The sequence below is a fragment of the Astyanax mexicanus genome, chromosome 17 (genome assembly GCF_023375975.1).
Source record: "Astyanax mexicanus isolate ESR-SI-001 chromosome 17, AstMex3_surface, whole genome shotgun sequence".
In the NCBI taxonomy this organism is placed as follows: Eukaryota; Metazoa; Chordata; class Actinopteri; order Characiformes; family Acestrorhamphidae; genus Astyanax; species Astyanax mexicanus.
Genome location: NC_064424.1, coordinates 2614005 through 2631665, shown reverse-complemented (window position 1 = coordinate 2631665; position 17661 = coordinate 2614005). Strand labels below are relative to the sequence as shown.

Sequence of the window (17661 nt, the reverse complement as noted above, 5' to 3'; positions counted from 1 at the left end):
AACACATGAGGAGTTTTATGTACTTAACAAAAAATGAGCTGAACCTCCACAGTCACCGGACCTGAACCTAATCCAGATGGTTTGGGGTGAGCTGGAGCACAGAGTGAAGAAGACAAAGAGCCAACAAGTGCTAATAAACACCTCTGGGAACTCCTTCCTTCCTTCAAGACTGTTGGAAAACCTTTCATTTCAGGTGGCCACCTCTTGAAGAAGACCTCATTGAGAGAATGATGCCAAGAGTGTGCAAAGCAGTAATCAGAGCAAAGGGGGGCTATTTTGAAGAAACTAGAATATAATTTATTTATTTATTTTTGTAGTTATTTCACCTTTTTTTGCTAAGTACATAAAACTCCACATGTGTTCATTCATAGTTTTGATGCTTCAGTGAGAATCTACAATATAAATAGTCATAAAAATAAAGAAAATGCATTGAAAAAGAAAGAGAAGGTGTGTCCAAACTTTTGGCCTGTACTGTATGTATATTCAAAATGTAAAAATGACATATTACAGATTCATGCCATAAACAAAAACAATGCGTTTTAAAAGCTAGGGAATGTATACATAAAAACATTTCAGCAAAAAATATATATGTATATATTTATTTAAGATTAAATATTCCAGATTGATACTTTAAATAATGGCATCGAAATATAAAAGCTGGGGAATATATAAAAATTTACATTTTAGGCCCACTTTTTTTTGGTACTCTATAAAGTGTACACTATTAATGTGTCCGATAATTTGCAATTTTGCGAGTTTGGGAAAGCGTGCACGAATTCATGCACTTTTCTTTTTCTTTTTCTTTTTTTTTTATTATATTAGAGTGTAATCTAGTTGCACCTGGTGTGTTGAACAATAATGAGCATGTGCAAAGGCTGTAGGAACTTAATCAAAGATTGTTAGCTTAATCGGGAATATATATAAAAAATCGTCAAAAAAATTAAAATAATAAAAATATATAAAACATACAATTAAATATTACAGATTCATGCCATAAAAAACAACATTGAAATTTAAAAGCTAGGGAATATATAAAAATGTAATTTTTCGGGACCTTTTTTTGGTACTCTATAAAGTGTACACTATTAAGGTGTTTATGCACGAGTTCGTGCACTTTTCTTTTTTCTTTTTTTTTTGTATTATATTATAGTGTAATCTATTTGCCCCTGGTGTGTTGAACAATAATGAGCATGTGCAAAGGCTGTAGGAACTTAATTAAAGATTGTTAGCCTAATCTGTTAAGCAAATGAATGAGTTGGTTAATCATTCGCGTATCCGGCGGGTCGTGGAGGGAGGTGGAGATGAGGTGAGGGTGAGATGCAGGTGATTGGAGGTTGGAGAGGCTGTAGAGAGTTGGGGTGTGTAGTGTGTGTGTGTGTGTGTGTGTGTGTGGTCTCGAGGGGATATTTGTAGTGGTGTCTGGGGGGGCTCTTATCTCTGTAGGCTGATGCTTTGGGCACCATGGTGGGATGAACTGAACACACTCCAGTGTTTATAATCTCCTCTAATCTCCTCTAATGATACTCTCTGCTCACCCTGTCAGAGTCTGCAGTCCTACTGGCTTAAACACGGATTCAGATATGATACGATTGTGGTAAATAACACCAGATACACCAGATAAGCGTTCACACACTAATCTGCTTTGTGTAGTATTTAAACTAGATTCAATGTAAAATCTCACTTCAGCACATACAGAATCATGTAGTACCTTAAAAGTGTTTAACAAACCAAACTACTCTGTACAAAATAGGTAACTCATGATGAAACTGGCACTCATCAGGACTCTGCCTCAGGAAACGATTAAAGGATTCCTGGGGCAGAGTCCTTATGAGTGCCAGTTTCATCATCATAACATTTTTGCTGGTCTTTTTGTTGACTGCACTTTCTTGAAATTCTTCTTTTTGAATTGACTGGCCTTCTCTTTTTCTTAAACTCATTTTTCAATTCTTTAATTCTTTAATTATTAGTTGAGTAAATTCTTCTCATAATTTGGATTAGTACAGGTCTCAGCAATAGATGTGGCCCGCAAGTGTGAAACATCTGGCCCGTAAGGTTGTTTGAACTATAATGAACGATAATGAAAATAATAATAAACAAAATGCTTCTCTGGTGAGCTTTTGTTTACATTCCTCCCCTGTCTCTCTCTCTCTGTCTTGCTCGCTGTTTTTCCGTCAGTTCTTGGGGTCATTATCTCCCCATCTCATTTTTCCCGACTGTATCCCAAATCACTAGCCTGAGCAGCGATGGTGTATTGGTTTACCTGCTTCATTTTTCAAAAACAGAATTTTGCTTGTTAAATATCTTGCCTGCTGCCAAAACTAATTGCCGACCCCTGGATTAGAGCATCACTCAAATATTCACTATTCACTGTATACCTGTAACTCTACCTCTTCACTACTTTACTTTAACTGATGCTCTCAAACACTTTATTAAGAGTAATTAATCTCCTAATGTGTAATCTCTTATGTTTGGGCACTTTAGGAGACACCGACACCGACCCAGTGCAGAACTATTTGGTGAGTTTCTTCAGAATAGACTATTTCATTTTTAACAATTGCAATATTTTTTGTTTATTTCTTAATTGTTCAATCATGTGGAAACTCTCAAAACTCCCCTTAATAAATAATATATATATAATATAATAATAAATAAATATAAAAAAGGAAAATAATAAAAAAATATATATATATATATATATATATATATATATATATATATTCCAGATTTTGATGCCATAAATAAAACCATTGAAATATGAAACTTAGGGAATATATAATTTTTTTTTTTTCAGCAAAAAAAAAAGCCAAGCGCGCTGTGATGCTGCATGGCAGTGCTGCAGCAGCAGCAGCTCGAAAAGAAGCGGTGTCTGACTTCACATGTATCGGAGGAGGCATGTGCTAGTCTTCACCCTCCTGCTGTGTTGGGGCATCACTAGTGACAGAGGGGAAGTCCTAGTGAGTGGGTTGGGTAATTGGCCGTGTAAATTGGGAAGAAATTTCCAAATTAGTCCAAATTGATACTATGATGAAAGCCCTTAAAATATAAAAACTAAGGAATATATAAAAAATAAATGTTTTTTAGCACCCTTTTGGTACTATCATTAAGGTGTTAATAATTTGTCCCTTCAGTTTAATGAATTCAGTGTAATTATAATGAATACAGTAATTTGTGAGTTCCTGTGTATACGGTGTGTACTGGTACAGAAGACACGCAGAAACAGGTGATAAACTACGCAGGACAAGCTTTCTACTGAGGGTTCAGAGATACAGGGTAGTTATTTTTCCACTAATTAACCTCACCTCCAACAAGTGTGAGACTGGACAGCAGTGGTGACCCTGGAGCACGTGCCCATCTGCAGCTCCAGTAGTGATCCTGGATCAGTGCAGCACCGCAGCAGCACCGCAGCAGCACCGCAGCAGCATCGCAGCAGCATCGCAGGCAACCAGCAGATGCTCCTACCTGTCCCAGCGGTACCCCAGCCATGTTCAGCACACCTGGATCATCATACAGTGATGCATTACTGTCCCTGCAGCCATGAACTCATAATTCTGTATTATAAACCGTGTTAGAGATCATCTGTGTTTAATTCTGTATTCAAGAGGATAAGAAAATATTGAACATATATATAAATATGTAATTTTTTTGTTGGGCAAAAAAAAAGTTAAAATGTATATTCCAGATTGATACCTTTAAGACAACCCTTGAAATAAGAAAGGTGGAAAATAAATATATATATATATATATATATATATATATATATATATATATATATACATATATATATATATATATAAAATAATAAAAAATGAAATATTTCAGATCGATACCCTTAAAATATGAAAGTCTTCGATTTTACCAAATTGAAAACCTCTGGAATATAATCAAGAGGAAGATGGATGATCACAAACCATCAAACCACCAAACTGAACTGCTTGAATTTTTGCACCAGGAGTAAAGCAGCATAAAGTTACCCAAAAGCAGTGTGTAAGACTGGTGGAGGAGGACATGATTGGTTATTCCACCAAATATTGATTATTTCTGAACTCTTAAAATCTCTTTATGAATATGAACTTTTTTATTTCTTTGCATTATTTAAGGTCTGAAAGCTCTGCGTCTTTTTTGTTATTACAGCCAATTTTCATTTTCTGTAAATAAATGCTCTAAATGAGACTATTTTTATTAGGAATTTGGGAGAAATGTTGTCTGTAGTTTATAAAATAAAACAACAATGTTCATTTTACTCAAACATAAACCTATAAATAGCAAAATCAGAGAAACTGATTCAGAAACTGTGATCTCATATTTTTTTCCAGAGCTTCAGTGCTTCAATAACTGCGACTCCACACACACAGTGTGCAGTGACTGCAGTAGGTGAAGAATAATGTAAATTCGTATCTTTTTTTCTGTAATCATTATGTCAGTGCCTTTTAATAGCATTAAAATGACAATAATATTAATATAGTAAGTATTATGATGGGCATTATTTAATCATTCTTTTAATGTTAAATCTAATGTTAAACATAAAATACTATACTAACAAGTCTTTTAACAAGGATTATGTATAATAGTACAGGCCAACATAATGAGATGTATTAGTACAGACATTTATGTTTTAACATTTTTAAACCAATATTATCTCTTTATTCTCATCACACCATACTTTTTTTACAAATGCTGAAAGAGAAAAATATTAAAATTCCCTTCCAAATGCCACAATGTTTAAAACATACTTAAATAATGTGTTGAAAATTCTGGTTCACCTCAGCATGCAATAAATCTCCATCTGTTCTGTTATACTTCTGTTCTTTGTAGTTTTAAAAGGCTGCTTGGTGATTTTATTTTAGCACAGCAACAACAACAGCCAGCCAATATACACACACTGCTGTAGGCCAGACTTTTCTTTTCTTTTTGTTTTTTATTTCGTTTGGTTTAAAGAATAGCTTTAAAAACTGGGGTTGTAGAGGTTATAATGTATATTATGCTTAAATTGCTAGTTTTCTTTTGTAAGTTTTTTTCTTTTTTAATCATTTTTAAAACATTTAAACAAACAGTTAAACAATTTGTTAAACAACCCAGCTGGCACACAACAGACCTCCAACGTTGAGTTGTGTTTGAAATATGATTTAAGTATTGTCTGTTGTTGTTGTTTCATTACATTACATTACATTTAGCAGACGCTTTTGTCCAAAGCGACTTACAATAATGATCATAATAGAAGTTCAAGGTAAAAAAATTTTTTTAGACCGTTTCAATATTGAAACAACGTTGAAATAACATTTAATATTAAATAGCTGTGCAAACATAATGTCCTGAACTTTCTTTCTTTTGAGTTAGTATTTTACGTTTTTATGACCATACAATTTAAAAAATAGTTGGATGGAGGGATGAAAAAGTGGTTTTATTAGTTTTACTGTTTTAGTGTTTTTCTAGATCAAATCTGAGTAATCAGATTGGTAGTGGTGCTGGGAAACTGGTGCTTTACTGCAGTGATGTAAAAGTGTATTATTAACTCTGTTAAACATAGGATTTTCTACTTTTAGTGAGCTAAAATTAGAAAATCCTATGTGTGTTAGTAATAAATTTGCATCACTTTAGTAAAGCTACAGAATATAAAGAACGTTTCCCAGCACCACTAACAATCTGATTACTGAACATCTGATCTCAAAAACACTGAAACAGTAAAACTAATAAAACATGAACTGGTGCTACATTAAAAAGCAGTTACTGCAAATAGAATAAAAGCAATTTTAATTCCTCCTGCAACCGTTTTTAGAAATTAGAAATTGTATGTTGATGAAATGTAAAATACTAATTCTAAAGGCAGAAGGTTGAGGACATTATGTTAATTTAATGTTAGAATTTCACCATTTGCACATCCATGTAACATTAAATGTTGTTTCAAAGTTGTTTCAACATTCAACGTTGAAACAACAATAGACATTATTTCAATCCTATTTCAACCTAATTTTAAGGTTGAAGGTTGGTTGTGTGCCAGCTGGGAAATAAGTCATGTCAACAGTCAACACTCTCTGGGGTCCTTTTTAATAAATAAATGTATGTTTTAAAATATGCATCTAAATGAAAAAAATAAAATATTAAAACGTAGGTAAAATTGTTATATTTTCAATAACAGTGATCATTTTTTTCTAGAGCTGCCACTAGTGATGATCTCAGGTTAATCAGATGATATCTTCCCATCAGCATACTACAGCATGTCCTCAAAATGAAACAGCCCTAGTTACGATGTTAATGAGCATGCTAATATATATATTAGAGTTTGAGGCAATCAGAGATTAATTATTGCAGATAAGAGTTCATTAACTTCTCACTCAAAAGTAATTTGATACCTTATTGAAATCAGGTCATTGGCCTACACGTGTAGCCAAATAAGGACATATTCATTAGGACTCGACGCGCGTGGAAAATCGTTACACCCACACTGCTTGAGCCAATGGCGATCAATTGCATAATAAACACAACATTATATCACTGCATACGCTAATCGGCTAGCTGTAAAATAAGCCATAAAATGCATGCAGGCTGAAGGCGGTGCTGCTTTTACATGTTCATTTAGCTCATTTACAATTTAATTGTGAAGAGAAATCTGGATGGTGAACTTTTAGTAGAATAGTGGATTTTTTGTCGCATTTTAAGAGAAAACATTCAATTCGTTTGTTGATGCGGTTTTATTTTTTTTTTAGCGAATCCGGCTAATCCCGATATTACTATTCAAATGTCTTAAACTGATATGCACCAAATCATTAACTCATACCCAGCTGAAATTTGGTTAAAATATGATTAAAAATAATGCCTGTTCTGTTTCAACGTTGAAATAACATTGAATCAACATTTAATGTTAAATGGTTGTGCAGATGTTGAAGTTTTAACGTTGAATCAACATAATGTCCTCAATCCTCAAGCCTTTTGAATTAGTATTTTACATGCATATTAAGATATGGTTTATTAAAGGTTGAACGTAAGACTTTGAAACAACGTTGCCATATCAACTTTGATTCACTTTTCAGAATCAACCACAAATCCAACGTTGATTTAACCATAACATCAACGTTGATCGTAGCCTTAACAGAATGAAACAGTATTTAATTCTGCGATGATATAGAAATAAACAGAAATGAAAATAAAATCAACTTCTCTCCTGAAAAAAGAGGCCAACAAGACATTTTGTTTTAATCAAGTTATTTGATAAAAAAAAAGTAGGTCTCGCGAACACGCTACGTTATTTTGCATTTAAGAAAAAAATAAAATAAACGTTCGGAATTAAAAATCTCCCAGTCCAGAGCCATTTCTTCTGCTTCTAATGATTTATAGAACTAGTCGTTAGTCTGTAGATTTACTTGAAAAGATGAATCAGTTTCACTCGCCTGTTAAAAATGAAATATCAGCTCGCTGAGAATAACTCGACTGAGTGGTTTCCAATTTTCAGAGAACACGCTGATTTAATCGCGCGAGACAGGCACAGAGAACTTATCTCAACATCAGCTTACAAACCTGTTACAGCGTGGATTTCTTTATAGGTGATGAAGTAACATATTAAGAACTCTATACCAAAAAAATGTAAAATAAAATAAATAAATAAATATTTGAAGCGATGGTGATGTAGTCTATTATAATTTTGTGTGAATCTAGACCTAATAACATTGTGTTTACACAAACACATGCTAATTGAACAGAGACAAGTATTATTATTAATAGTAGTAGTAGTAGAAGAAGTAGTGTTCTATGTGGTTGTTGCTAATATATTATTCGAAGTTAATTAATGCACATACAACAACTACTCTTACTTCATTAAATATTTAAGTCCAAACCAGGGAAGAAACCATTTCAGAAAATGAAGACAGGTTCATAATAATATTCCTTTTTATTAAATAAAAGTGCAATACACACGAATATGCAAAGCGCATGTTCCGGATTCAAACACTGTTACAAACTGAAAGAATCATAAATCATAAATTAGGTTTAAAGAAAAGTAAAGAGAACATTCTTCTATCAGTATGAGACGACCACTATTTTTTATTTATATTACAAATATAGTTTCATTGTTAAACGGCGTTTATTATTTACACTTTCAGTTAGATCAGTGAAGGAACATCGAAATCTGACCGTCAAATGTGACGGAATGTGTGAAAAGAGATTAAATGAAACCAGCTCGTTATTTTCCTCTGCAGGGTTCTTCTTTATTTTAAAGGGCTGAAGCTGTTTAGGTTTAGATTCTTGATGAAATGATAAAATCTGCTGTTTTAGAAACAGCCCAGGGCGGAAAATGTGGACGAATCGGGATCGTATTTTTTATTTTACAAAAAGAAAAAAGATTTTACACATAAATATTCACAGTAATATAATGTCTGATGGACACCACTCACGCGCTCATTGTACGCGTCCAGTTCGCGTGAAACGTCTCTATTGCTGAACTTCTTCAGAAGCGCGTGAAGCTTAATATTTGCGTCCTTTTTTCACAGAAACACGCGCGCGTTTTCAGATAAAGGTGATTGGTCAGGGTCCTCCTCTACGATCCCTCGCTGTCCGCCGTGTGGAGCATCAGCGCCGGGTTCGCTTTGTGTTTCTTCAGCAGCTGTGTGATCTTCTCGTCATCTGAGTTCGGGTCTAAAGGTTTGTTATAATCGTCGTCATCTTCCTCGTTTTCTGAAGATCCCTTCAGCCTTTCGGTCTCCGAGTCCTGCTTCTTCTTAGCTGAAGCCATTTCTGCCGCGTGCCGTTTCCTCCACTTCGTCCTGCGGTTCTGAAACCAGACCTGTCCAAATAAAATACCATACAGTCATTAAAAATGCAAAATTGCTCAAATAGAACACCATAGAAATATCAATAATTCAAACCCGATCCAATAAAACACCATAAAGTAATGAATAACTCAGAATTGCTCAAATACAACATCATAAACTAATAAAAATTCTAAGCTGATCCAATAAAACACCATACAGTAATTGATAACCCAGAATTGCCCAAATACAACATCATAAACTAATAAAAATGTAGAAATTATCCAAAAAAACATCATATAGTAAAACCCAGAATTGCCCAAATTGCTACAAATACAGAATTGCATAAATACATTTGGAACTGCTCAAACACAACACCATAAAAGTATAAAAAAAATCCAGACCTAATCCAATAAATCACCATACAGTAATTGATAACCCAGAATTGCCCAAATAGCTACAAATACCTACAGAATTGCTCAAATAATAGTAACCAAGGCCTAATCCAATAAAACACCATACAGTTATTAATAATGCAGAATTGCTCAAACACAACACCATAGAAAAATTTATAATTCAGACCTGATCCAATGAAACACCATACTAATAATGGATAACCCAGAATTGCTCAAATAAAACATCATAAAATAATAAGAATTCAGATATGATACTGTAAACATCACGCAGTTATCAATAACACAGGATAGCTCCAACACAACACCAAAAAAGTTTAAAAAAATAATCCAGACCTGATCCAATAAAACACCATACAGTAATTGATAACCTAGAGTTGCTCCAATACAATACCATAAAATAATACCGATTCAGACCCGATCCAAAGAAACAGCATACAGTAATTAATAATCCAGAATTTCTCAAACACAACAACATAAACAAAAAAATCAGACCTGATCCAATGAAACACCATAAAGTTATTAATACTCCAGAATTTCTCAAATAGCTAAATATACGTACAGAATTGCCCAGATAGGTATTGCTTAAATACCTACAGAATTGCTCAAATAATAAAAACCAAGGCCTGATCCAATAAAACACCATACACTAATAATAGTCCAGAATTGCTCAAATAATTACAACGCAACAGAAATATTAATAACCCAGACCTAATCCAATAAAAAACATACAGTTATAAATAAACTAGAAAAGTTCAAATAATATACCATACAGTTATTTATAGTCAAGACATGTTCAATTAAAACGCCCTAAAGTTATTAATACTCCAGACCGCATAAAAAAACTACATTTGATTATTATTATGAATAATAATAGCAAGTTATAATACTAGTAATAAACCAAGTACTCAGATACAATTTAAATGTATAGTATTGAAGATTAATAAATATTATCTGCATATATTTTGATCGAATTAGAGCATAAATTTACAATAACTTTATATATAACAATCCAGAATGAAAGTAATTATTACCAGTAATTGTTCTAGATTGTTTGCATCAAAAACAATCAATATTATAATCAGAACAACAATTATAATTGTAAATAATAATAATAAATAAATTATTAAATACTGCTAATATATAATAACGTAATAAAATTGTGTTATTTTTTTCGTACGTAAATAATGTATATGTATGAACTATTATTTATATACAATTGGCTAGATGCATTAATTAATGTCATTATTTTCAACAGCAGCTGTTTTTTCTATATTTATTTTTTTTTTTTCGTTGTAGTTTTGTAGTTTTCGCGCTTGGAAATAATCAAAAATAAAGTTGTTATTCGACATTAATCACTAATGTTTGATTCGTCATCAGTTGTAGGCCCTAGTAGCCCTAGCTCCTGTTAACTGTTAACTTATATCTGTATTAGTAACTGTTCTGATGATAACTGAACTAATAAATATAGGTTCGTGCGCGTGTGTAGTGCTTTTCCTCACCTTCACTTGGCTTTCGGTCATTCCTAAAGAGTAGGCCAGGCGCGCGCGCTCCGGTCCCGCTAAATACTTGGTCTGTTCAAAAGTCTTTTCCAGAGCGAAAATCTGCTGTCCTGAAAACGTGGGTCGAGTATGCTTCCTCTTCCCGTCTTTATCCAGCAGCACAGAGTTCTGATCTGAAGAAAATATAAAAAAAAGAACATTAACTTCACACCAACACAGATAAATCAGATAAATCTTGTTTCTGATTTTAATAAGCAATATAATAAATGCAGAAAGCCCTGCATGTTTTTTTAAAATACAATTACATGAACCGCACAAAGTTATTCATATACGAAGTTATTTGAGCTGTAATTACTGTAATGAACTACATTTTTTCTGAACTTGTGGAGGTGAAGCTGTATGTGGTGGGAAACGTGCTCTCATAAATCAGGTATTAGCGGGTCAGACAGAGCGACAGTGTGTCAAAAGCCTTCAAACAATAAACCAAACTAAAAATAATAAATTATCATTTTATTACTACTATTTATATACGGTATTATTTTAAGGTACCTTTTTGTATAGGATTGAGCATACTCTGAAACGATTGTGAATGAAAGTTTCTCTTATATATTAAATTAAAGACTGCTAAAGATTTAAAAATAATTTTAAAATAAAATTAATCCACTTAATATTAACAAAACCACTTATTCTACTTTAAAACGCGAAAATTCTTCAAGCACAGCAATTACAGGATCAATATTAAGCCATATCGGCCTCTGACATACATGCAGTGTGGTCATCACATTATATTTAGAACATCTGACACCTTATAAAAACTATACCATATAAACATATATATAATTTATATTTGTTTATATGCGTACATATACAGACAGTAGGATTGCCTTAACGCCACTAATACTAATATTGGATACTGGATCCAATATTATACTGGATCCTTCAAATTTTGTATCTATCTATATTGTGTGTTTATGCAATGTATAATTATATTATCATGCTGTTTTAGTAGAATTATGTTGCTGATATAGTTTCGATTAATTAATACATGTATGATAAATTTGTTAGTGAGCTACGACAAGTCATGAAGACACCTGATACACCCGCTTGAGGTTTACAGAAGGTTTACATTAAATTACAGTAATTTATAGTAAATTGAGTCATGAACCAATTTTACTCAAGTTAAAATTTTTAGAAGCATAATAATAATACTTACGTGGTGAGCACGTGAACCTGGCATCCCTCCAGTGCGGGCTCTGGACCATACCAGGCCAGAAGATGGGGGTCCTGGGGGGCAGCTCGGTCAAAGGTTTCGGGTAGCGGCCCACGGCCACGGCTGCCGCCGCCGCCGCCGCCGCTCCGGGGCTGAAGTAAAGGCCGTGGGGCGGAGGGGGGCTCAGGCTGCTGAAGCGGGGCAGTCCGGAGAGCAGACCGGCCGGAGAGGAGGCTGCGGGCACCGTGGAGGAGGAGGAGGGCGACGTGGAGACCACGCAGGGCCGGCTGAGGATGTCGTTTATCCCGTGCGGAGTGGCAATTCCGCACTGAGCGGCTGACGGGGGTCCCGTTGGGGTCTTAGAGCCCGGAGAGGAGGCAGGGAGGCCGCCCGGGTTGGGGGAGGCCGAGGTGGGCGAGGCTGAGGAGGAGGATGAGGAAGAGGGCAGGGGGTAGGAGGGGTACAGTGGAGCCTTCAGCTCGGTCATGGTGTGCAGGGCGGCCAGGGGAGGGGGGCCGAGGAGGAAGGAGCTCTGACGGGACCCGTCCATCTGACCCACGGCGAGCATAACCACTAAAAAACTCGGCCACAAAAATTAAACAAAAAAAGAAGAAAAAAAAGTAAGAAATCTGGGGCAAACTAAAATAAAAAATAAAAATCGAGGATTTTTGCAGAAATATTTCTTCAGGTTTTGCAGAGAGTAAAGCAAAAGAGGACTGATGATAGGAGGCTGTTCTGCATCAAAGATGACTCTGTAGGACAGTAGTACTAATAATAAAATAAGACGATGGTAAAATAAAACTTTTTGCGGCGGAAAAAGTAAAAATAAAAAAAACAGGTAAAATTAAAAAATAGGCTTTGGTTTAAAATTCCCAGTCAGTCAGTGATTCAATCAATCAGAGCTCCGCGTCGTAATCATCCTCACAGGCGAAATCCCGACCGCTCGTTAAAACGCTGCTCATCGTGAAGATGCGGCATTCTTCTTTTACTCGCGATTCAGATGGACAGATTGAGGGTGCGAGAGTGCGTGCGAGAGTGTGTGAGAGTGAGAGAGAGCCGCCCGAATACAAACGCTGCCATTCAGCGCTTTGAAATCTATAAATAAAAGCGCAGTCAGTCTCGGCGGTCAACACGGAGAGCCGCGAGATAATAAACCGTTTTCATCAACCCGCGTCTTTTTGCTGCGAAACTCCAAACTTTGGTGGATGTGGCTGAGAAAGTGGAGCCGCTCGCCGGCGCGCGATTGGACGAAAGCGAGCCGTGACGTGGACTGGGGCAGAACTGAAGAACACCCCTCATACACCCACTATACCACCCCCCCCCTCCTACAACCTCAGCACTGCCTTCATTGGTTCTCTATATTCACCGCTTTCATTTGCACATTAAACAGAGCTGCCGCCCACTATTACACATAAAACAGGCGCGCGATTGACCGAGTTCATCCGGGAGCTTAGTTAAGAGGATCGGCCGGCATCTGCTCATCAACCGAGCTGATTTTCTTACCTTTTTACAGGTGGGATAAACAACCCAGAAAGCTGTAAATAAATATTTATCTATTACCATTTTTGTTTTCATCTAAAAGCATACAGTCTAATATGGTCATATTCACATTTTTCAAACAAACAAATAAACAAACAAAAAAATCAGCTGGTTGGGTTTTTTGTTTGTTTGTTTTGTGCATTTGTATAAATAAGCACACATTTCAGTGTTTCTGTATTTTCAGTCAGTTATAGCTTAAGAAAACTCCACCCCCTCCAGCGCGCTACTTCATCCAAAGGCTGTTATGAGGTTTAAATGAAGCGCATAGAAATGTCTACAAATGTCTGCTTTTCCAGCGACCCGTAAATAAAATGTTAACATTTATACTAGTGCCTATATATACATTACATTTACCAGCGCTAAATCAACAATTATAGGGTAAAAGTTGATGACTTTTAGTGTTATTTTATGACTAATAGTGTTATGATTAGCAGCTGTGTGTCATAGCACATTTTATTAACTTATTAACTTGACCATTTTTTTGCAATGTTGAATAAATGTGAACGTGTATGTTTTGTGCACGTCACATTTTAGTTGTTTATTTGTTTATTTAGTTTAGTTTAGGTGTCTTTTCTGAACACATATATTTGTGGTTATTTTAACCAACTGCTGACCATTACGCACGTTTGTATTTATTTTAATAATACACTGTTCGAGGAAAAGAATCCTATGACTTAAATAATAAAAAAAAGATTTTCTGAAAGATTAAATCAGTAGAAAAATTTATATTAACCCTGTGTGGCATGGATTTTATTCTAGCCCAGCTTAATGTAAAGAAATTGTAGAGAAAGTGCTTTAATTGTGATGCTCGCTCGATTTAATTTACGAATTACTTTTATACTAAATTGCTTTCGGGAAGCTCAGACATCGTACCCTAAAATGTCCTGACATTTACACATACTTAATTTAGAAGTAGTTTAGGGGGAAAAAAATCAGAAAAAAATATTGACATTGTGAAACGTGTTAATTAAACTACTTTTATTTGTAGATAATTTAATTTCGCAGTTTTGTTTATTACAGATGTGACTAATAGTATGCAAACAGACTTTTAACGTGCAATTATTTATTTTACTATTCTTTGATTTGCAATAAGAAAAATATTGTTTGACGTCAGGACAAATAAAAGTCTAAGCCGTAAAATAAGCTTAATCATATTTAAGAAGCAGTAATCGGGAAAAAGGGTAGAAAGATTGTAGTTTATTTAACTGTCCGACAGTTAAAACTGCGCCCGACAGATCAACATGCCTGATTATCTGCGACACTTTACCGCCCTCTGGTGGCAGGACGCTGGTCAGTGCCCCAGAAGGAATAAAAACAAAAAATATATTTCCAAACATTAATAGGAAATAGTTCGTTAATTATTTATGCACCGTATCATAGCCAATATCACGAGCAATAGTAAACAATAAATAAGGAAGTAAAACAGTTTCGCTAGATATTGACATTTAAAAGTCTTTTAATTTCTAGCAACATTTGTGCCTTGGATTAGTGCATGTGAATTGTTCTGCCTCTAAATTAAATACACATAAAAACAATTTTTTTTTTTTTGCATGTTCCTGATCATCAAACAAATTTAACAAATCTAAATATTAGTCAAAAACAACACAAGTAAACACAACACAAAATGCAGTTTTTAAATAAAGGGTTTCATGTCATTCAAACCTTCATCACCTACAAAATAAAAAATCGGCAAACACTTTTCACATCACACCACTGTAATACAAAGGCAAACAAATTTACATTCAATAATTTAACACAAAAAAAGTTCAGTGCTACACATCCAAATTCAAAGGATTTTAAATTTTAAAATATTGCGACCCTATGATTGTCAGACAGGAGACAGGAGACACCAGAGCTTTAGGAATACGTATTTTCTGAGAACTAAAAAAAGTAAATATATATATATATATATATATATATATATATATATATATATATATATATAATTATGTTCCGTAGAATCCTAATCCAATTTTTAACTCAAATCACGATAAATTATTGTGATTAAAAATATTGTAGTGAAGCTGAGGTGAATTTAGTAAAAAGCTTTATTAAAACGCTAGTTATATAGCTTTTAAACTCAGTGCTCTGGCTGTAACTCCAGCATCAGTTCACCAACCAATCAGCTCACAGTAGTAGCAGTGATGCTAGCATCTCTGTGGTCCAAAAACGTTTGCTGTACAACAATGGAAGTTTACAGTTACATTTTATTTTCTTTTTTAGCGAAATATTTTATTCTAATTTCTTAATTAAAGTAATATAGTGGACAAGTCGTTAGATAGTATTTATATTTTAAGTTTTTAGCCGTTTAGCTTCATTCACCCCCATTCATTTTGGACTCACTCGCTGGCGCCCTCTAGCGGTGAGCAATTATTTTCTGATAAAACTGGTGGAGATGGGAGTGGGCGGGCTCTCTGTAAACCGGCTCTGTGGCGTCACAGCTGCGGCCACGCTCCCATTAGTAGCCCGGCCTGTTGTGTAACTGGAGGTTTGTAGCGTTTTAGCATTTCTGCGGTTTATATGAGGATAATATGTAACAGGACTTCGTGCTTCGTGGAAGAGAATACAGACCTTTAACAGCAATAACTGGATAATACCCTGTACAGTGCAGCTTCCAGCAAATACAGTGAAAAAAGTAAGTAGCAGAGCTAACAAACACCACTAACCGAACCAAGCAGCAAACACTGCACTAACTAGCTGGATTAAAATCACTCGTAAACTCTTATGAGGCTGAAGTTAGTTTAGTCTTATTCAGATTTTCCGGTCCACCTTAAAAAGTTGAAATACCAATGATTTGCCATAAGAGAGCGGGGATTGGACCGAGCAAAACCAGTTTGGCATTTCACTTTAAGGAATATACAGTTAGAATAAATAGCTGATTCTGTGTATTTCCAGTTACTCTAACTCCAGATTATTGACAAATCTATGGAGATTGACACCAAATTATAAACATAGAACTACTGGATTATGAATAGCCTAAAAACAAGGAATTTTACTGTACTGTACCATTTGTTTTATGTCCATCTAAACTTGTCATTCTGACCAAACTGTTCAGGCTATTCACAGTCTATTTGGTTTGCTTTCATAAAGTGGTGTCTTCAATAGAATAGTTGATAATACACACAGTACTGAAACTTTTCAAAAACAGACATGCACTACACACCCCATACCTGCTACTGCTATACTATACTGCTATATACCTGCACTGCATTACTCACTATAACTTCTCATAAAACTGTGAACTTTAAGAACTTTACGCATTAATTCACTTTACCAGCCTGTAACATATTAATGGTACAGTAATATTTCTAGTTCTTTTGGCTAGTTTTATTTTCATAATATGATGTCATTCAATTCAATTCAATCACTGTTTGAAAATCTGGAGTTATGGCAACTGCATGGAAACCCATTCCCACCATCTAAAAAAAATATATAATCCTGCACATTTTTTATTTATTATTATTATTATTGTGTAAACTTCTATCTAATTATTTTGAGATACTAAGTCATTATTTTAAGATGCAATACAAAGAAATGTATTCTTAATGTATGTTCCTTAAATGATAAACTCGTCTTGCTCGACCCAATCCTGCTCTCTGCTGGCGAATCATTGATGTTTCCACTTTTTAAGGTGGACTGAATAATCTGAATAAGAATTTGGCAAATAAGAAACTATCTAAACTCCTTCAGCAGGAGTTTCAGTGTTTAAATACGGTTGTATTTATTCTCATACACTTGGCAGGTCTGAATGCTGTTAAAATAGTTTGTGCATATTTATTAATAAGCCTATCATCTATGCCAGGGGTCACCAATCCAGTCCAGAAAGGGCCGCTGTGGTTGCGGGTTTTCATTCCAACCAGGCACGGGCACACCCTCTATGGGTGGCCACCTGTTTGGGGACTGAGACTGAGGCTGATTGAACAGGTGGAATCAGGTGTGCCACAGCTTTGTTGTAATGAAAGCCTGCACCCACACCGGCCCAATGTGGACAAGATTGGTGACCCCTGATCTATGCTGAATAAAAAAAAAATAATAACATTAGTGTATATTAATAGCAGAACAACACATGATTGGGTTTACAACACATGAAAGTGTTTGTTGTAAACCATTTTTAAAAGTTAGATGTAAGGAAAAAAAAGTTTTCTTTTGTTTTTAACACTAATTTCCAGAGAAGTCCAGTTGCTTAAACTTAATTCAGACGTGGTTTATAAATAATGATCTGCTCTACACTGTTTTCTACAGGCGGATGGGAAGACAGCAAG

At 34.9% G+C, this 17661-nt stretch overlaps 1 protein-coding gene across 1 annotated transcript; it reads right to left on the bottom strand.

Moving 5' to 3' along the window:
• Positions 1-7860: 7860 nt before the first annotated feature.
• Positions 7861-13063, bottom strand: nkx6.1 (NK6 homeobox 1). The gene is made up of 3 exons (XM_007237448.4): positions 11864-13063; positions 10651-10823; positions 7861-8770 (listed from the first exon to the last, which is right to left on the bottom strand). The coding sequence occupies exons 1-3, from the start codon at positions 12426-12428 to the stop codon at positions 8525-8527; spliced, it is 984 nt and encodes a 327-aa protein (XP_007237510.2). The 5' UTR covers positions 12429-13063; the 3' UTR covers positions 7861-8524.
• Positions 13064-17661: the final 4598 nt, after the last annotated feature.